Source organism: Perissodus microlepis, chromosome 7 (genome assembly GCF_051167445.1).
Source record: "Perissodus microlepis isolate ML-2025 ecotype Zambia chromosome 7, ASM5116744v1, whole genome shotgun sequence".
Lineage (NCBI taxonomy): Eukaryota > Metazoa > Chordata > Actinopteri > Cichliformes > Cichlidae > Perissodus > Perissodus microlepis.
The window spans coordinates 59,935,054-59,956,613 of NC_140467.1; the positions used below are offsets into that span (position 1 = coordinate 59,935,054).

Below are 21,560 nucleotides of genomic sequence, written 5' to 3' on the forward strand. Positions count from 1 at the left end.
TGGTAAAACATGCATAAAAAATGTGACTCTTGTCAGGGAGGTTCTGAATGCTGTGTGACTTTAAAAAAGTGAATTTATCAGGAATAGCTGCTCGTTTCAGACAGACGATGACCTGAGGGACTGCACAGAGACCATCTACAACATGAAGAAGGATTCTAAATTATGCAAAGCTGCTCTAGTAGAGTCCCAGAATAAAAACCTGGAGCTGGAAGTCGAGTGAAATGAGTCCACTTTAAGACGTTTAGTTAAATCTGCTGATCTGTCTATCAGATGTCTTTTTGTACATTCATTTTAGCCTCAGAGTGGCAGCTCTCTGTACTGTGAAAAGACTCTGAATCTAAGGAAAGTGATTTAAGTAGAGAGAGGTGAAGAAGAAAGTGCAGGCAGGGTGGAGATGGGTGTCGGGTGATTTATGACAGAAGGATAGGTTCATAAGATTGTTGCAAGAGCTGCTATGATGACAAAATAACAGGAGGCCGAGCTGAATATGTTCAGAATTTCATTGGGAGTGAGCTAAGTGGACGGGATTAGAAAAGAGTACATCAGAGGAAAAGCTCAGGCTGAGACAAAGTTAGAGAGACGAGTGCAGAGGATGGATAGTGGATATACTGAAGACAGGATGTGGAAGAGGGAGCTTCCAGGCGGGAGGGAAAGAGGACATGCAGGGGCTGATGTGACAGAGGAGGATGTTGGGATAGGGTGATGGAGGCAGGTGATCCGCTGTGAGGTTTGTAAAGCTGTCCTTCTCGTTTGTAACCTTGCTAGTCTTAGGCTATTTTTAAGTTTTTCAGAGGAGCGCTTCAATAAACACCTTGCTTTTTACCCTATAACAGCTTGAACAGGCTCCGCCCCCTTGACCCTAAATAAGATCAGCAGGAGACGATGAATAAATGGATGATTCAGAGAAGCAGAACATGAGGCAGCATCTTACCATGTGTGGCTTCTTGGAAGCCAAGTCTCCTTCCCCACTTTGTCTATGCAGAACTTCTGGGGACCATTACTTCCTGCAGGACACACACACACAAACAAAACTGAATGCTGCCAACTCGCATAGCAGAAACTCAAACTGAAGATGATTAAGAAAGTGAGTAATTTTATTATATCTTATGAAAATGCTCTGGGATTTCCAGCTCCCAGAGCAGCATGGAAAAGCTTTTGTTTTCAGCACTTTGGTTTGGAGCTAAATGTCTGCTCAATTTCCTTACAATTGCTTGAGAATTTCCTGTTGTCTGTAAACATCACAGGTCCCTCCATGCAACAAAGATACCAGCTTTACTAACGTCTTTGAGGCCGTGCAGAGGCAGAGATCTATTTACAACAGTATTAAAACCAGGAGTATCCTCATAACCAGGACACTCCTGTCCCTGTAAACGCAGTCGGTACCTATGAGCTCGGAGAACCCTCCGACGGGCAGCCGACAGGTTCCTGTTACAAACTGAAGCAGACGGATTCTCTTCTCATTGTCCATCTCTTTCACCACCTGCAGAAAAAACGCTCAGGTCAGCGCTTTCCTAGGAGCATCAGCGTGGTAGGTGTGTGTGTTTACAGGCCCATACCTGCCAGAACCAGTGGATCTGCTTGCTGTTCTTGGTGTAATGTCTGTAGATGGTGTTCTTCTGCCAGTCAGCCAAATCGATCTCCTGCATCCCACAAAGCATCAGCTGCAAAAAGGACAAAGACGGGGGGGTTACTTTAAAATTTAGAGTTTAAACTACTCACATGTGACTTCACTCTGTGTGCTCAGAGACATTTTTGCATGTGGTGGTACAGAACCCCGACGTCCTTTATAAAACTTTACTGATTACAGCCCAAATTCTCAAATTTCCTCCTGATAAACGGGGCTCCTGCAGCTCAAGTCGAATGAGATTTCAGACTTTTCCAAAAAAAAAAAAAAGTCCAAGCTTACCCCCCACCAGCTTGTTTTGGGGTTTTTTCTCTTGGCTCATGAACTCTTTCCCTTCTGTTCCTCTTTTCTGAGTTCTGTCGTTTTAGGTCTGCTTCCAGAACAAAATGTTTGCATATGAAGTCAGTGAGGGTCTGTGCCTATACAGCTCACTAGAGCTATGATTGGGGAAAACCCAGGAAACTATTCTGATGGTCGTCACACCACGTCTTTACTGATCTCTACTGAGGTGTCAAAACGGCTCAATAAGGGTGCAGGGAGGTCCATCCCTCAAAGAAAAGCTAATGGGCTAAAAGGTTGAGACATTTACACTCAAATAACTTTATTTGAGTACATGGTGTGAGATTAAACTGCCTCAGGCTTTCACTGAATTCACAAAATATGAGTGTCACTGGGATCCTGATCCGTGTGACTTTAATGAGTGGCATTATGGTGCGATCAGGCAAAACACGAAGCATCGTTTTCACGTGGTGTGATTTTTGCTGGGAGACACACACAAGTAAAACGAGCTGCTAACAGCTGGATTCATGACATTTTAAGCCTAAATACCAATAAATACAAGTCTTCCTCACCTCCAGCTCCTTCTCGTCAAAGTAGCGAAGCCACTCCAGAGGCACCACCTCGTTGAAGCCGTCCAGGAAGGCTTTGGTTTGCTCCTCCACCCCGCGGGTGAACCTCCAGTCTGTCAGCAGGCTGCGTGAACAAAGGGAGGCTGCTTTTTATGGTTTGCTCTCCACCACAGACCTTGTTTCTCCTACGCTCATCCGTCTTCATCAGCCCAACTGTCCCCATTTCTGCTTACTGACCTGATGTACTCCTCCTTGTTCTCCTCGGTGACCAGCTCGTTCTCCCCGTCGTCCTTCAGCTGGTGAGTGGAAACCTTCCCGAGGATCTCCATGTCCTGTGCAAAATAGAGCTCCACACCGCACTCTTCCAGGTTGTTCTCTCTGAAAACACAGACGCACACATAATGACACTAAAATCATTGGCACCTCGTCCTCTCTGTGCCGCCTGCAAGACTGACCTAAATCCAGCAGCCTTCTTGGAACAAACTGCGACACCAACTCCTTTATGTGACAGTTCATACATAAAATATAAAAATATCAGAAATATTAAAAAATGTTTATGTATTTACTAATACTGTTAATTTAGAGAAGGGGTGTCAAACATAAGGCCCGGAGGCCAAAATTGGCCTGGCAAAAACTGCAATTTGGCCCACTGGATACCTTTGGAAAATGTAAAGGCGGGCATAAATTTTTTACCTGTATTTTCCTGCTGATAGTCATTATCACTCAAAGTAGCAACAGATAAACATGCTTCTGTTCACCATGTTTAGAAATGTATCTTAATAAAATTAAATAAAAGTGGCTGTGAATCAACAAAAGCTTCATGTTTTACAGATACGGGACAGGCTGGGCAGCTGCCAGAACCTTTTCTGTAATTTTACACATTTATCGTGTAGAGAAACTGAGGCGTATTGTTGAAATTGCACTTCCTAATCTTATATTAAGACATCTCAGGGATTACATTTGTACTGAAACTTCTTTACACTGACAGAGTTTCACTTGTTCATTCAACTTCAGATCAAAGTGGGCTGTATGTGGCCCTCGATGTAAAATGACCTTGACATCCCTAATTTAGAGTAAAACCTCACATTAGGTTGTGGTCTGATAAATTTTATAGTCTGTCCAGCTGAGGGCGCTCCTACTCCACTGTTTGTGATCAGCACTGTCAGCAGCACATGTAACAGAGCAGCACCTCAGAGTCTTATCAGCTAAGCTTTTAGCTGGTTTGTCAACTAAAAGTCATTTAACAATTACTTGATATATCAATATGGTTTGGGAGGCATTTTAAGACTTTCAGACTTCCTGCATCCAGATTTCTGTTGTTTGGATATAACTGGCTTAGTATGACCTATTCACCTGGACTCCTATTGTTCATTTCTTTTATTAGTTAAAACACTAACTAACTCACATGCCAACCTCTACCCTTGTGAGCATAAGGTGGCCAGAGCGCACAGATTCAGAGGAATCATAACTGCATTACTTACTTGACCCACATGATGGAGTTATAAAACTCCGGGTCTATGGATTCCAGGTCTTTGAGAGTGGGTTTCTTGTCCAGCATTCGCTTGTAGAAAGGCAGCGTGAAGCCGGTGTCGATGAACTTTCCATGATACAAAGCCTGCAGGGAGGATTTATTACATTAGAAACCACAATAAGAGACGCCACCTGGTGTTCACCGCTCACATTTCATAAAATGTAATTGGGTTAGGCTGATGATACAGCAAGTTTGAGTTCCTGGATGTAATAAAGCAGAGACAGAGGGAGGTTATTTTTGGCCTGCTGTAATTCTGCGATATTAGTGTTTTTTTATGGACTCTGGTTGCACATGTTTCAAATTAACGCCCGACAAATTACACATATTTTCATCTCGGACGCGCGCCATGCTGATGATTCACACGGGGGCCGTTTTGAGCTCATTCAAGTGTTAGAAACGCTTTAACAGCCAATCACACTTGCAGAAAAAATGAATGGGGCTTTTATTTCTGAAATCACTGCAGCCACAAGAACAACGCAAATCATTAAGACTCAGACGTGGACATAAACATGTGCAGCGACCACAAACGGCTCCAAACCACATCTTAATCTTTCCTTTGTGTGTGTGTGTGTGTGTGTGTGTGTGTTTTCAGAGAGAGCACACTCAGTCAAACGGAGCTGTTTAATGTTAAAAACCCTGTGAGAGTTCAGAGCTATGATGAGCCAAGAACAACACAGACGCTCACTGACTCAGTCACAGACTATCCTGTCCTGCTGACCCACCGCATCTGTGGAGGCAGAGCAGAGGGTGACCGAAGTGAGAGCAAAGCAGGTAAGGAAAAGACACGAGAAATAAAGTCAGACAGGCTTTGGGAGCTGGGAGTGGGTAGAGACAACGATCTTTGTGAGGAAAGTCAGCAATGTGCAGTTTAGGGCTAAATATAGGCAGCTGCTGCCGGGTGTGGGCTGGGTGCGGCAGTGAAGTCATGGTGTGGGTGAGGGGTGGGGTAGCAGACGGAGGGGAAGGTGGAGGGTGTCGGCTTTGGGACCTACAAATTTTTTTGAGTTGACCCCAGAATGCTGTGCATGAATGCTTCAAACTACTTCAAAACGAAACCTGCTCTGAGCGAGAGCTTTCCCAACTTCCTCAGTCGCGGCTGACAGCCTGTGGAATGACTTTTATGTGACACACTTTCAGGAAAAATCCAAAATATGTGATATCTGTTCTAAACAGTGAGCAAAACTAGCTAACCAAAGATTAGAAATGCAGTCCTCTAATCACAAAGGTTAGTTAAACACACAAAGCCTACATACGTGCGGTGAAATCCATTTTCTAATTATTTTTGCTGCCAAAGTAACAATATTACTATGATCGCAACACGATAGAGGAATGTCTCGACTACATCACATCTGCATTTTGGCTTTCCCAACGTGAGCGTCGCTTCAGTTTATTAAACTGAGGTTTCACTTTAAAAGAAACACATCTGGATACAATGTTGCCGTATGTGGCGATCAAGAGAAAAAAAATGGCTCAGATGTAACAAAAGAACTGGGGTTTTTGTGCGATTTCAATACAGCTCACCATAGCGATGAAGCGACCGATGAAGCGAAAGTACGTGAGGTGGTCGGGGTTTATGGAGGATGCTGGGTTGATCTGCAGACAGTAGTTGTTCTTGCCAGCATACTCAAACAGGCAGTACATGGGATTCAGGACTTCATGGGACAGCAGGAAGAACCACTCCCTGTGGAAGAAGAGAAGAGGACGTGAATGCACGAGAGGAAGACACGAGGCTGTCATCCTGCAGGGACCTAACAGTAACATACAACACTGAAATTGAACACCTCAAAACTATAATTTTATTTTAAAAAACCCCAAAACACATTCTATACTAGCTGTACAGTCAACAGAAGAGCACATGATCACAGGGAGTTTATAAGAAAAGCAGGAAAATGAAAAAGCATTTCTCCCACACGAGAACGAGGTGCTTTTTTTCATTGGCAGCATATAATTACGACATTTATCAGCCTAAACTTCCAGCGTCTTCATTTTTCACTCATTTGCTGCTTTTAATCTTCTTGTCAGAAAGACAGGAACCAATTACAAGGTGTTGCCAAGCTCAACTCTAAAATTACTGCCAAACAAAGTCCACTGGCACGGCTTAATATTGATGTCCTGTAGACACGATGATTTCTTTAAGCTCATCGATGCCTCATGTAAATCAAATAGAAGACCAAATAAGGTTGGGTTTAATTCTGTTTATTCTGCTGATCCTTAACATGATGTTCATTTCTGATAATGGATCTCGCTGACCAGTTATTAATCTAAATCAATTCTTTTAGCTGAAAAAGAAGATTTTTCTTATGACTCTGAAGTGGTTTAGATGGAATAGAAAGTACATTTATAGTTATAAACACATCCTACAAGCCAAATCTGACACATGAATTACATGAAGACAAAACATATAACATTTAGGATAAATACAGCCAGGTAGAACTAAATAAAAAGACACAAACAGACTGTGGAAGGATGCACGTTAGAGAGAATGAGGGCCCCCTCCACCAGCTGCAGCACCAGAACCAAGCACTCCCAAGGCCCCTGCCCTCTCCCCTTTGGGAATATTAGGGAGGAGGGTGTATGGACTGACGGACGCAGACACCTCCCAACATCCCGTCCGTGGTTCTACCCTGTGGTAGAACAGCATGATGTCACCTACCATAGGGTAAAACCACTGACGTGACACCGGAGACAGAGACACAATGCAAAACCAAAGAGAACAAAATGAGGAAAAATAACAACATGTACAGAGAGGAAGACCTGAGTGACAGCAGACGCAGCGGGCAGCATGGACACGTGTGATGGACGGATGGAGAGATGGAGGAGGACAGCAATGTTGTGAGAGGGTGAGAGAGAGAGCAACATGTAACCCAACACTATCACACACGTCTGCACTTCTAGAAGGCAGAAAAGGCAGTTTTATATCAAAATGATGTTGCTGTAACAATTTCAGACAAAAACAACAGATTAAAATCTGCGACCATTGTGTTACTGCATCTACAGGCTGGAAAGACACACATCGGTATCACTGTGTCTAGGTTTAGGCATCATAACGGTGACAACGCTACCACCATCAGGTCAGGATGGAAACTGTAACGATGCCCTATCTTGCAGGAAATTGACCTCAAAAACAATTTTTTTTCTCACTTTACTTACAAAAAGATTGTAGAGGACAATTTTTAAAATAAAACAATGAAGCTGGGGGAAGAACAATGCAGAAAACAAAGATTTTCAGAGAATCGCAAGTTTCGAAAAGCAGTCATTTAAACACCTCTGGTTTTTCCGTTGGTTTTTTACCCAACAGGAAGCTGGTGCAAAGATTGAGAAGCAGCAGGAACAGATGAAATACACCATCACCAACATTAAAAACCCCTGGATTACATAACAAGCTTAACAAACCCATATAAAATGACAGAATTTGAAGATGTAAAGAGAAGCTGCAGGAAAGAGTTTTAGGCTGCTCTCACCTGGCGATGCCACCGTAGTCCAGCCCCTCCTCCCCTCTCATAATGATGTAGAGCCGGCGACGAAGATCGTATGGCTTCACGTTCATGATCTGATGACAAAGCACGTTATTTAGACGTTGATGGTGTCCAAGAAGTGGCCTCACTTTCAGCCATTCCTAGACTCGCTTCTAAAGTAACTAAATGATTCTCCTGATACAAGAAACTCTTTCAAATTAAAAGCCCTCAAAAAATTCACCACACAGAAACCCTTTATTCCTTATCACAGTGTTTTCCTATATAACATAAAGCATCAATGCAAAGCAGAGATAAGATAAGATGTAGTTATTAAATGTTACCATTATGTAAACTAGAAGAACAAAGAAAAATAACAAGTGTGTTTCATCCGTCTCTGACCTGCTGAAACGAATCTTCAAACAGCGTCTGTCTGGACACGGAGATCTTCACGTGGCTGGGTAAGGCATTAGACTGCACATTACAAAAAGAAAAAAAAAAGAACACCACCATCAAGGCGAGAAGAAAACCTCGGGACATTTCTGTAATCCCAATCCTAATCCCTTTCTACAATTCACATGTGTCAGCATTTAAAACAGGTACAGAGTTTACAGAGCACGTCACTGCTTGATCTGTACCATCTCATTACTGATGTTTCTCTTTTTATGCGTCTCAGGCTGCTGGGTGTGAAGTATACGGAGGATAAAAAGCGGCAAAAAGTGAAGAACACTATGGCTCACAGACACACATAGTTCAACTTTTAAAGATTTTTAACAAAATGGCAAATACATTTAAAATAAAGCTATGGCATCTTCATCAAATCTTCTTGAGTATGAATCAGAACACTGAGATTAAATGAAGACTGACAGGACAGATGGGAAGAGCTTGATGCTGGAGCATACCAACTAACTCCAGTTCATCCAGGGGGCTTAAATAGAAGCTAGTAATAAGGTTTTTCCAGACACCATAAGTATAAACAAACTGGTAACGATGCCTACATATGCAACCTGAGATTTTCTCTTTTTTTGAGACGGTATCTGAAGCTCTCTGTGGATCCATGGATGCCTCCCCCTCTAAGACCTCCCCGTAACCACAATGACATCATGTGGCTTAGCTTAGCTCAGTCTGAGTTCAGACTGAGCTGTCACTACCCCAAACCGACATTACCTGCTGATCTGTCTGCCACTGACTGATGTCCCCCTGGTCCCAGCTCCTATATTTGTTCCACTTTTAACAGTAATACACAAAACTCTGGACTCGGACCTCTCTCTCCCACAGTCAACACAATACCCGTCATAATCACAAACAGAGAGCAACAGAATTATCATAAATCCAGTAACTCCAAAAACATTAATAACCTCCGGCCTCTTCAAAAATATCAACATCCATTCAACTCTATTGTCAAAAATCCACCAGTCTCAATCAGTATGGCACTTTTAAATGTCCGCTCTCTGTTGAACAAGTCTTTTATTATTAATGATTTAATTTTAGATAATAAACTTGACTGTTTATTTTTAACTGAAACATGGCTGGGTTCGGATGCACCAGTTGTTCTCACTGAGGCCTCCCCATCAAATTTTAATTTAATTTCTCTTTTTCTATTAGAAGTGGTAAGAGAGGTGGTGGGACTGCATCTTTGGCCAACAACACACTCACCACCAAACAAATTTTATTTGATCATTTTACCACTTTTGAATTCCATGCTATTGTTTTCAGCAGCCCTCCAGTTTTATCTGTCACAATTTATAGACCACCTAAAGACAGCGCTGCTTTTATCAAAGAATTCTCAGAATTTTTAACAAACATACATTCAAAATATAATATGATAATTTTAACCGGTGATTTTAACCTGCACATAGATAATCCTTCTGACCCTGCAGCAAAAGAATTCTTAAACATTCTTCACTGTTTGGATTTTACCCAGCACGTCACACAGCCGACTCACAACAAAGGACACACTCTGGACCTGGTCATCACCCATGGGCTGTCCACCAGCGTGTCCTCTGTTGTTGACTTGGCTGTCTCTGACCACTACTGTGTGTTTTTTAACATCACCGGTTTTATTCAGCGGGAGACCTCGGTGCGAACTGTGAGGAGGCGCTATCTAACCTCTGAAGTGGCTGCAAATTTTACCAGGGTTTTAGACGAATGCTCCCCCTGTGATTTTACCTGCACCCTTTGATTTGATTTTTAATCATTTCAACAGCAAACTGAAGAAAAGCCTTGACTCCGTTGCTCCACCAAAAAGATTAACGTAAAACATGCATCACCCTGGAGAAACGAAGAAGTCAAAAAACTCAAAAGAAATTGCAGGGCAGCAGAAAGGAGATGGAGGAAAAATAAAAATACTATCAACCATCAAATATTTTGCGAGCAACTTAAAATGTACAATAATACACTAAGGAATTCAAGAAATTCATACTTTGCCAAAATAATCAGTAATAACAAAAATAATCCCAAGGTCCTCTTTTCCACCATAGATCATTTATTTAACCCTGATTTTAACAGCTCCCAAAGAACCCCCACAGACTCACTCTGTGAGCAGTTTGCAGACCACTTCAGGGGAAAAGTCAGCGCCATCAGATCTGATATTTTATCTAATCGCGATATGATTTTAAACACATCTGAGGGCTCGATTGTACCTGAGGAGACACTGGACAGCTTTGTCCTGGTTAATGCTGAGAACCTTAAGAAAGTTTTCTCCACAGTGAGACCCACCACATGTCTTTTAGATCCAATCCCTTCTTCACTCTTTAAAACACTTTATGGATTTTTTTGAAGCTGAGCTTTTATACATGATGAATTGCTCTCTTCAGTTGGGTGTCTTCCCTGTTGCCTTTAAAACGGCAGTGGTGAGGCCCCTTCTGAAGAAGAGCAATTTGGATTGTAATGATTTTAATAACTACAGACCTGTATCCAACTTACCATTTTTAAGTAAAATCTTAGAAAAACTTATTTTTACTCAGATTAATGACTTTCTGAATGATAGACAGATCCTGGAGATATTCCAGTCTGGATTTAGGGTGAACCACAGCACAGAGACTGCTCTCCTAAAGGTTCTAAATGATCTTAGATGTAACTGGGACTCCCAAAAGCTCTCAGTCCTGGTGCTACTGGATCTAAGCGCAGCCTTTGATACAGTAGACCACGCTATTCTTTTAAACAGACTGAAACACATGGTGGGCCTCTCTGGTGTTGTACACAACTGGTTCACTTCCTATCTCTCTGACAGAACTTTTATGGTGAGTATGGATACATGCTCCTCTAAGATCCATAAAATGACATGTGGTGTGCCCCAAGGGTCGGTTTTAGGCCCTGTACTTTTTAATTTGTATATGCTCCCTCTCGGCGGTGTCATCAGGAGGCATGGAGTGAACTTTCACAGTTACGCTGATGACACTCAGCTTTACATCTCCGTGTCTCCTGATGACACTGGATGCCCCTTTTTAACTGTATTTTAGATATAAGATCTTGGATGTCAGAAAACTTTTTACAGCTTAACCAGGACAAAACTGAAGTTTTAATCATCGGTCCCGAGGCTCAGAGAGAGAAACTCTTGTCTAAATTAGAGGCATTTTCACTATGTCCTTCGCTACAAGCGAAAAACCTGGGTGTTATTTTTGACTCTGAGCTTGGTTTTATCCCACATATTAAACATGTAACCAAAATTGGATTTTATCATCTAAAAAATATAGCCAGAGTCCGCCCTATTCTCTCTCGGGCCAACACGGAGATGTTGATGCATGCTTTTATTACCAGTCGCATTGATTACTGTAATGCCCTGCTCTCTGGTCTCCCCAAAAAGAATATTTCAACTTTACAACTTTTACAAAACTCTGCAGCTCGTGTGCTGACGAAGACCAGAGGGCGGGCCCACATTACACCGGTTTTAGAATCGCTGCACTGGCTCCCCGTGTGTTTCAGGATCGATTTTAAAGTTCTTTTATTGGTTTTTAAATGTCTTAATGGTCTTGGGCCTTCTTATCTCTCAGATCTGCTTTTACCATATGAACCCTCGCGGACCCTGAGGTCCTCTGGTACTGGCCTTTTGATTGTCCCTAAAGTCAGGACACATACTCACGGAGAGGCAGCTTTTCAGTGGTATGGTCCTCGTCTGTGGAACAGCCTGCCGGAGGAGCTCAGGGCCGCAGAGAACGTACATGTTTTTAAGAACAGGCTCAAGACCCACCTTTTTAATTTAGCTTTTACTTAACATTTATTTATTTTATGCTTATTTATTCTATCCTGTTATTCTATTATTAATTTAGGCTTTACCTAATATTTATTGATTTTATTCTTATTCATTTTTTAATCTTCTTACTCTATTTATATTTATATTTATATTGTATCCCGTTCTTATTTATTTTATCGTTTTACCCTGTATATATCCTATTGTGTCATATCTCCAGTGTTTCCTCGGAGGGCGCTCTCTGCACCGGGGCTGTGATCGACCGTGGCTGCTGGGTCTCTGGGGGTCCTCTCAGCCTGGCTGGGGGGCTTCTTTGCCTCCCTCCTGCTGTGTGCCCAGCCTGGAGGCTGCGGTCTGTGACCGGCTCCCGGCGCAGATGGCTCCCTGTTATAGTGTTTCCTCACTTGGCTCATGCGAACCCAGACCAATTTTTACTCTTTAAGAGTGCGTGTGTGCGCGTGTGTGCGCGTGTGTGCGCGTGTGTGGGGGGGGGGGATATGTGTGTATTCACATCGTTTATGTTAATGACAGTGTGGGGAGTGAGTTGGAGGGTGGGGTGGGGTGGGGTGGGCTGCTTTTAACCATGTAAAGCACTTTGTGCTACATTTTCTTTTTGTATGAAAAGTGCTTTATAAATAAAGACTGATTGATTGATTGATTGAGTCACAGTGGAAATGTCACTTGACAGATATAAAGCGCTTGCCAATCAGTTTGGTTTGGTTCGCATGCCGCTAACATGTGAATGCTCCTAAAGTCGTGTCTACTACAAAATAAAAGCCTCCTGGAAGTCCAACTTTGCGTTAAGAACGTCAAAGGCTCGAAGATTTCATATGAGGCTAAAACCAAAAAAATCTTGCCTTTTTTGAAATACTCTCTAATGCTGAACGTGCACTCTGTTCTCCTGTTTAAAGGCTTGCAACAGTAAACAGCTGCGCTTCTATGATGGTAATGACTGAAAGTGGCAGCACTCTAACGGCACAAACTGACATTTTTCCCTTATTATCAGGATCTCACAGGTTTTCTTTCTACAGTTTCAGAATGTGCACAAGCGGATGTAGCCTTCAACTCTCAATCAGTCTAATCGGTCTATGCAATAATGCTTGTGATGTGTAAAACGATAAAGTTTCTCTCTAGTTTGGCCCTATAATGCTGTAGCTCATGAGGAAAGGTGTGCAGTTTTAATAAAGAAAATGATGTTTTGTCTTGAGTTTATGTAGAGAGGAAATAACTGCCTGAAAACCAAGTCGTCCAGAAAACTGAAAATATATTTTTTGGCCACACTTTTCCAGTCTAAGAGTGAATTATGCTTTTTTTTTCCTTCTCTGGGTGAACAGATCCAGACTGCAATAATCAAGGTGAGCAAAGTGGGGAGTTTTATTGTGGCTACAGACTCTATTTAACACTTACATGGCACAGGAAACGGAACTGGTGGTATTTCCACCTGAAGCTGCGGTCGTAAGCGCCTGGTGAACCGCCCTGCCGTGACCTGCGCGCGCACACACACAGACACACACACACACAGAAAACAGAGAAAGTTGGTCAATTTTACAAGTTTCAACAGAACTCTAAAGGTCAGCTGACCAACAGAAACTTGGCGTCCTCTTTTGAGGAATACTTAATTCGCATCAGCTCTACAGCCCTCCAGTGTCTGAGTCGCAAAGACAGAGGTGAGCCTGGCCCCGCAGCTGTGTTAGTATAAGCTCCACCAACCCACTGTATGCGCACGCGCACACACACACACACACTGGATATCTGCCTTGTCAGCAGCACAGAGGCTGAGAAGCAGAAGTAGAGTTAGACAGATGATTTGGGGGGGAGTGAAGAAGAAGGAGGCCTCTAATGCGTCGGGTCTGTGCTTGCCGAGCTGCCAGGCACATCTCGGTTTGGGTTAGGAAATGGCGACCGCAGCAGCAGAGCGCTGGCCGCGGACGCACACTCCTGCAGGATCCAGTGTAAGAAAACAGTGAAGGAGGCCTCTGTGAAATAGCAGCCTAAAAATACGTGCAAATATCTGCATGAAAAGCAGCTTGCCGATGCACACACACACATCTTCAGCACTGACCACACAAGCAAATACACACTTGCATGCAGAAACACAGAAAAGCACAAACACCCACACAGATGCCAGCGCAGTCTGCAGTGGATGTGTTGTCGCACATCTGCACATTCTGGGATTTGAGACTGCTTCAAGGCAAAGCAAACACTCACAGGCTGAGGGGAAGAGCAGTGTGTGTGTGTGTGTGTGTGTGTGTGTGAGTTTTCTGAGATCATCTGTGACACTGATTCTCTCTGACTCAAAGAAATATTCAAAACAGGAGAGAAAGGAAAGGTAATGGATAAAAAGGAACAGCAAAGATGATGGGAGTTTAGAAAAAAGATTATTTTCAGGTTTTCACCAAACGAGCGGCTTGTGTGACTTAATATTTTCAATGCAGTTATGTCAGGCCGAGGCAAAAATCACTTAAATATTTTGGAGAAAGTGTCGAATGATCATTTAATTAGGAAGTCTTTGCCTCGGCCTGTGACAGCTTTGGGAGGAAAGGGCTGAGAGAATATTTACCCTGACTCAAACCCAGGTCGAGGGTCTTTAAAGGTGGTGGTGCGCGAGTTGTGGTCCACGAAATATCGGACTCCCTCGGCGGTGTACTTCATCTCCCAGCCCGGGGGCAAGGGGTGCTCCTTGATCATCCTGCAACAGGGGAGAGGGCAGTGAGCGCGGTCCCGGCTCGAGGGGCCCCGTCTCGGGGGATGAAACTGACATACCTTCCCCCTGCCAACTCGTGCTAAAACCAGAAAGCCTGCGCCGGTGTGCCACAGTGGAGTTTACCTCCTATGAGCATGGCAATGGCAGGTTTGATTATTCAGGTGGCTTCAAACCACAAGAACGCTTAGAGGACACAGAAGCAGCATGTTTGGCTTTAAGGTGAAAAGCAGTTTTCTTTCCCTGATGCTTTAGTCGCTCTATTTAAACCTACTGAGCAACTCTGTGTTGATCCGAGGTCTAAAACTCTAAACTTTTGTCACGGTCAAGGTTGTGTTTAAGTTAAAGTTTAGCACCCCGTGTTTAAAAAATACAAAGTGTATTTTTATATTTGTTCAATACGATATTTGATTGATCTTTTATTTAGTTGTGAAATGGTTTCAACTTTACACAGACACACACACACACACACACACACACACACACACTTATTAAGGAGTGCAACGATACTGACAGAAAACATGATAATTTAAAATTAAATATGGATGTATAAATGATGTCAGCAGTGCACATGTGATGTGCACTCCAACGCATTATCGCCACTTTTTTTTTTTTTACATGCTCTATATTTTTTAATCACAATAAATTTCATAGCAGTCGCCCTGACCTACCTGTGAATTCTGTTTCCTTTCTATCGTGTTCCCAGATTCTAGGCTAACACAGTGGCATCACCACCTCACAGTAAGAGGTGACGATGCTAATACAGCTTTGTAATAGATTCCTGTCTTAAAAAGTGCTATATAAATAAACTTTACTTACTTACTAAGAAGTGCCTGCTTTTAAATCTGTCTATTATCCGAGGAATTTGCAGAAATGCAGAGGGGGAACAGCGTTTTTCACTTTTCAAACCAATTTGGATGAAAATTAAGAAGAAGAACACAGCTTTTCACCTTTTCGTAAACGTTGTCTTTTTAACGTGTTTTTGCTTTGCTTGGCTAGCCTGAAAATTTGAATCAAAGACTCTATAAAAGGGTAAGGGGAAAATAATCAGTTGGCTGCATGCTAAAAAATGAATCATTTACAAGAAGAAAATCATGCTTTTAGGATTCTAGAAAAGATCTAGAATGGCAACAAAGGTGTATCTAGCACACTGAGGAGAGCAACTACATCTCCAGAAGAAGATGCAAAGAAGGCTCAAACTCTGAAATGTCAGCGGGTCAACTAGCATGGGTGAGACGAGAGGAAAATCAGGAAAGCGAGCGAGATGACCAACGGCGCATCAGACCTGTGTCCAACATAATGTGAGGTAAAGCTGCTTTTTTTTACTTATGTCAGGCTGTGAAATAAATGTTCCTCTCGGGGATAATACTCTACTCGTGTTTATATCATAATGTAGATGAGTCACTGTGTTGTCATACTAAACTGTGCATGACTACCACGTCTTGAGTATGAGCAAACACCCAAAGCGGCACGCCACCTAACAAGCAGGCCAACACATGCACGCACACAGAGATATTTTCCAGCTCGCTGTCTCACCCTTGGGTCCGAGGATCATCCCACTGCGTCGTCCGTGTGTTGTGGTTGACGAAATACACCCTGCCATTGTCCTGACGCTTCTCTGTGGAGACAAATGGGGCAGAAGGAGCAGGCTCAGTGGGCTCAGAGGTTCTTGGAAAACTCCACACTCGACGGGATCAGAGGGATCACCTGACCGAGAGGAGAAGAAGAAAAAAATCTCGCCGCTATGAGAGAAAAGCAGCGAGTCTTTGTGGCATTTCGCTGTGGCGTGATCCAAATACCTCACCGGGGTAAAGCAAAATATGTGTGTGTGTGTGTGTGTGTGTGTCAGAGTGACCACAGACATACAGCAGAGAGTGTACACTGGTGCCCCATCCTCCTCCTCCCGCCGCTGGTCTGACATCTTTTTCTCATTAACAGGAGTGTGTGGAGGGTTCAGAAACAGTAGTGCTCGCATTGCAACTCCTACTCACTCCACCCCCCACTTTACTATAACCACCCCACTTGCCACTTTCCCTTCTTTTCTCCTCCATCTCCCATCTTTCTCTTTTTCAAATCGGAGCAACCGCAGATGAGAAAAAAAAAAAAAAAAAAAAAAGTGCACCCGAGAAGCAAATCAGAGCCAGCGATGTAATTGAGGTTTTGAGGTACCGCAACATGTTGAAAAGGCATCACGGGCAGAAAGCGGGGGATTTTTTATTTTTTATTTTTGGAGAGAACACGGCTGGGATGAAGTCTGTGAAAATGTTGGCGGGCCGGGAGCCGCCAGCAGCGTTCGTTTATGAATGAATGTGCGGGAAACGATTCGCCGTGGCTCCGGTTACATTGCTCTTTTGGGGCAGCGGTGGATGATGAAGAGCCCCATCAATAACGCAGCCCTCTGTAATTTGTGGATTTCAGAGCAAAAGGAAAGTGTACAGTGATAAATGAGTAGAGCGCTGAAAAGAAACCATGAGACACTTTATCCAGCTTTTCTACACGGGAATGAAAATCACCATCAGTGGAGGGATTTATCAATCAATTAACAGTTGGCTGGCTCACAGGTCAGTGTTTCAGGACAAATGTAATAGCCACAGAACCAGAAGAAAGGTTTGAAATCTCCAAAAATGTGCTTTGAGATCTGTAAAAGGGAGGGAAAATTTCACCGTGCAGCAACTGTTTTCCAACACCTCCACCTAACAGCTGCACGCACATAAGGAAAGCGCATTTTGAACCATTAAATCGAAGGTTCACGTCAGGTAGTTTGAGTGTCGCCAAACCTACCTGCAGGACCGGTGAGGGAGGCAGAATCAATCTTTTCAAACAGGCTGTAAATCTAGCACACCTGGAGACGATTTTAGAATATTCTCATCTTTGCCTGGAGTTTGTTAACAGTCGCAGAAGTGTGTGCATGTGTGCGTGCGTTAGATAAACTCACCCCATCCAGGAGGCAGCGGGCCCAGAGGGTCATTTTCCACCGGAGCGCCGGATGGCTGAGGAGGGGAACACAGAGAGAAAACAAATCCGGTTAGGACACCTTTAAGTGTCTCGTCTCATAGCTTGCTTTTGCTCCGGTTTTCTCTCGGTCCTCGTCGCCACCATTGCAAAAAAGTCGTGGAAAACAAAAACACACAACATGTCGTGAATAAACCAATCAGAGCTCAGGTGGGTGAAGAAAAACTGAGAAAAACTCATACAGGTGCTCCTAACCGTCGCGACCAAGTCTCTGCTCGACCTCCCTCCCTCAGCGATATCTGTGGCTAAGTGAGGGTGTATGTGTGGGTTATGGGGAGAAAAGGTGGATGAGGACGGGGTAGTGGGGTAGCTCCTCTCTGCCTCAGCACTGAGGGGCGACTGAGAGAGCTGGCCGGCCGGCGGCTCGTATGCCTTCCAAAAACTACACGCTCGGTAGGAGGATAAAACAACAACGCTGTTCCAATGAGCTCACTGGCTGGATGCAAGCCCCACCCCCCCACCAGCTTCCCGCTCACCTCCTCCCTACCCCACCCAGAGGTCCTCCTCCTCCACCACCGCCTCCTTTCTCTCGCTCTCTTCTAGCGCTGCTGTGAAAGTAGGCAGGGAAGTGCGATGTCTGAGGGAACTGAGGGAACATTCATGCTTGTTCCAGACTGGACACCACCCACCTCCCTGGCCCCCACCCACCCCACGCCTGACAAAAGGCACCTTTATTCACCCTGGGCCTGGAAACCACTGTGGGGTTTACTCAGCCTGTACTCATACACACACATACACACTGAAAATGAAAAAAAAAAAAACATGTGTGCGCCATGGTGTGGAAAGTTTGTCCATGGCAAACAGTCAGTCAGTGTATGTTCTTATGGGGAATACACACACACACACACAAACATACAGGAATATATTAGCATGAGTGGAAAAGCAGCTGAAAAGATGCTTGTTAGGAGTTAGCAGAAGATTTTTATCAAAAGGGACGATTTAGGTGTGTCGCAAGCAGCTTCAACAACATTCCCTGCACCACCAAGCAGAGTGCTCCTCATTCTCATGACAACATGTTGTGGTGCTGCTGTAAATAAAAACGCTGCTATTTAGCCATAAAAAGCTCCGCTTGGGAGAAAACCCCCCTGAAATCAATTAGAAAAACTTTTAGGCGGATTCACGACCTTTCTGATGGACAGCTGATCGACACTCTGCCAAACTTGCTGGGTGTGTTGCTGAAGACATGAGTATGTGCAGTGCCATGAGGTCCACTGTCATATTTTGGGTAAAAACACTTTGTGTTTCTGCTCCAACATGTGTGGAGAGATGACACACAAACCAGGGACTGTATATAAAAGATGGACGCGGCGACTTTATACAGGTTGAAGCCTTAATGTTAGCATTTTGCTCGCTCCTTTGGAGTCAGAAGTTGTTGCATTTGCATGATTCTAAGTTAACTGTGTGGGTGCTAATAAATGAACTACCACAAAAACAGAAGCACAAACCTCTTTAAGGTCTGTGCCAACTAGCAAGCCACCTAAACAAATGCTCCAGTTCCAATTATTGCAGTTGGGCAGCCCACCAGTTAATTACAGCTGCCACACCACTAACTTTACATCATCCCACACAATAGTTATAAAGGGGACAAACTATCAATGATTTGGATTGTTTGGATTCAACCTCTTACCCCTAAGTTTAGTGATTATAATAGTGTCTTTTCTCTCAGTTCCCTGAACTTCAACCGGTCGCAGCAGATGCCCCGCCCCTCCCTGAGTCTGCTCCTGTCGGAGGTTCTTCCTGTTAAAAGGGAGTTTTTTCTTCCTGCTGCCGCCAAGTGCAAATCGAACCGAATTAAATGTGGAGCCCGAGCCTATTTCTAACATGAAACCTCTCAACTCAAACATGATATTGCATTATGTCTTTGGTTTCCTGTGTCAAATGATTCAAATCACTCATTCATGTTTGGATGAGCAGTTCCTCAAAAACCTGCAACTGGACAGTTGTAGCTGCAATAAATGACCGAATTTACACTCTTACAAAACAGGCTGAGCACTGGTTTATTAAGGGGCGGGTTTAGACAGCACAGGTAGTCTTTGTTGTCTTCTGTTGGCTATGAGGGGAAGGTGGCAAACCAGCATTTTCCAAATGAAAGCTGGTGAACCTTCAAAGATTTTTTTTTCCACATAGACATACTGCACCACACAAGCAATGATTATTTCCTGAGTAACCATAAAGTGGAGTACTATCCACCAAATGTCAGCATCACCTTAAACACCATCCCGCCCCCCTCCCTCCAAAAAATGTGACTGTGCCCATTTAAAGAAGCTCTGTCATGGAAACAGTGAGGGAACTGGGATGGAAAGGACTGGGCCTGCTGGAGGAGCAAGAGTGGGCACATAGCAGGGTTAAAGGGTGTGTGTGTGTGTGTGTGTGTGTGTGTGTGTGTTGTTCCCATCGACAGCCAATCTATGCCCCGGCGCCCCACCCTTATGGGTTTTCTGTGACTAAAAAAGGTAAAAGGAGAATATAATGATATAAAGACATGATGACTTCATCTTGGCTCTGACCATTCAGCTCTTCAGCAGCTTCCAGACGCAGTGAAGCTGGAGGGAAGAAAAGAAAAGGAGGCTGAGAAAACAAGGGAGGGGAGAGGAAGCGAGGGAAAAGCGGCGTGCTGGCACAAATGTGTGAAATAAAGGTTGGGTATTATGGACCTGGAAGAAATACGCCACAAAGGCCTCGTTCAAGGCCAGGCACCACAGGTGAAAATGGCAATTTCAGCTGGTTGCTTTTAACACTTCAGAGGCAAGTTTAAAATAAAAAAAAATTAAAAAAAACACAAAACAAAACTGAAATGCTTTTGCACTGTGAAATCCTTCGTCACATTTTGGTTGCAAAGAGGACTTGTTGCTTGCTTTCCACATCTGCAGAGAGCAGAGAGGATGGTGTGTGCACAGCTGGAGACGGGAAAATCTGAGGTCAGGGAGTTCATGAGCCAGTCAACACTTTATCTGTGTGGGTCTTTGAAACTAACACATTCAAACATATTAATGGCTCATAATTGTCCAGTGTTTATGGCGCTGTGTGAATTTACAGCTGCACACCTATATGAGATTTTTAAAGATACTTTTACAACCTTAAACTAAAAGTGATGATTAACCACTCTTTTTCTTGATGTACTGAAAGATTTTCGGATTGATTATAATGTAATTTTCTGTGTTATGTGATGTATTAACAATATGCCAAAGAACATCTGACAGTGAAGTTAAAATGCTTAAAAAGAACTACAACATTTGAAGAGCAACACACTAAACTTGACTGACTTTCGAACATATTTTTGTCATTCTTTCCATGGTTAGGTGTAATAATGGGGCTAAACTGCCATGTTATCAATAACCTACTGCTGGATATTGATATTTTTCAGACTCTATGACTCTGACCACACTCACTGCTCCATCACTCTTGGTGTTAATCAAATGAACAGAACCTACCGTATTGAAACAGGAAAAGACTCACTGGGAGACAGCGAGGGAAAGCTCATCAGGAAACCTTAATAACTGATTAAAATGGAATTATAAACAAACAAATAAACAAAGACATGTGAAACATGTCCCAGGAGCCGGTTTTAAGCCCTCTGCCTTTCACTACCTCCTGATCCACACTGCGGCTGAACAATCCACGGGAGGGCTGGCCTATGTGGCTCATTCAGGCTGAGGGCCCCAGAGGCTCGCCAACCAGCACCTGCCCCACGCCTGGATCCAGGGTAGGCCTCGGATAAACATGGTCCATTGTTTCAGAGGTCACTTTGACTCTAAATCAACCTTAGGCCAGCCCCTCACCCGGGACCAAACTGCCTTGGGAGACGCTACCAGGGGCAAAGTGACAGCTGCTGGCATCACCAAAGCTCCTTTAACACGATAAAGGCGTGATTCATGGAGGGATTCTCAGAGGTTCACAGTAGAGGTTCTACTCCTCCACATGGAAAAGAGCAAATTAAGGTGTTTTGGGTATGACCAAATAGAAGGAGACCTCAGAGTAGAGCCAGGACCCAGGCTTGGGACAGTGGTGCCCCTGAAGAAGGTGGCTAGGGACAGGGAGGTCTGGTAGTTTAGGTAGCTTAAACTGCTACTGCCCCGTGAAGCAGCCAGAAATGGACAAACATTTATACTTACTTGCTGCTCTTTTCCTTCTAAAGGACAGTCTTCAGTTCAATTCAGCTCTATTCTTATCGCACCAAATCACAGCACCAGTTGTCTCAAGGCA

At 43.7% G+C, this 21,560-nt stretch overlaps 1 protein-coding gene across 4 annotated transcripts in view; it reads right to left on the reverse strand.

Moving 5' to 3' along the window:
- wwp2 (WW domain containing E3 ubiquitin protein ligase 2) overlaps positions 1-21,560 on the reverse strand; it is a 63,130-nt gene that overhangs the window by 1,121 nt on the left and 40,449 nt on the right. For 3 of the 4 annotated variants that reach the window (XM_084936342.1, XM_084936344.1, XM_084936343.1), the window contains exons 11-23: positions 17,281-17,335; positions 15,882-15,963; positions 14,205-14,333; positions 13,052-13,130; positions 7,858-7,929; positions 7,465-7,553; positions 5,525-5,684; positions 3,954-4,087; positions 2,710-2,850; positions 2,476-2,596; positions 1,557-1,661; positions 1,384-1,480; positions 932-1,004 (exon numbers count right to left, since the gene is read on the reverse strand). In XM_084936342.1, the coding sequence (XP_084792468.1) occupies positions 932-1,004; positions 1,384-1,480; positions 1,557-1,661; positions 2,476-2,596; positions 2,710-2,850; positions 3,954-4,087; positions 5,525-5,684; positions 7,465-7,553; positions 7,858-7,929; positions 13,052-13,130; positions 14,205-14,333; positions 15,882-15,963; positions 17,281-17,335 (1,337 nt within the window). The remainder of the gene's footprint in view (positions 1-931; positions 1,005-1,383; positions 1,481-1,556; positions 1,662-2,475; positions 2,597-2,709; positions 2,851-3,953; positions 4,088-5,524; positions 5,685-7,464; positions 7,554-7,857; positions 7,930-13,051; positions 13,131-14,204; positions 14,334-15,881; positions 15,964-17,280; positions 17,336-21,560) is intronic. The other variant, XM_084936345.1, reaches the window with a different exon arrangement.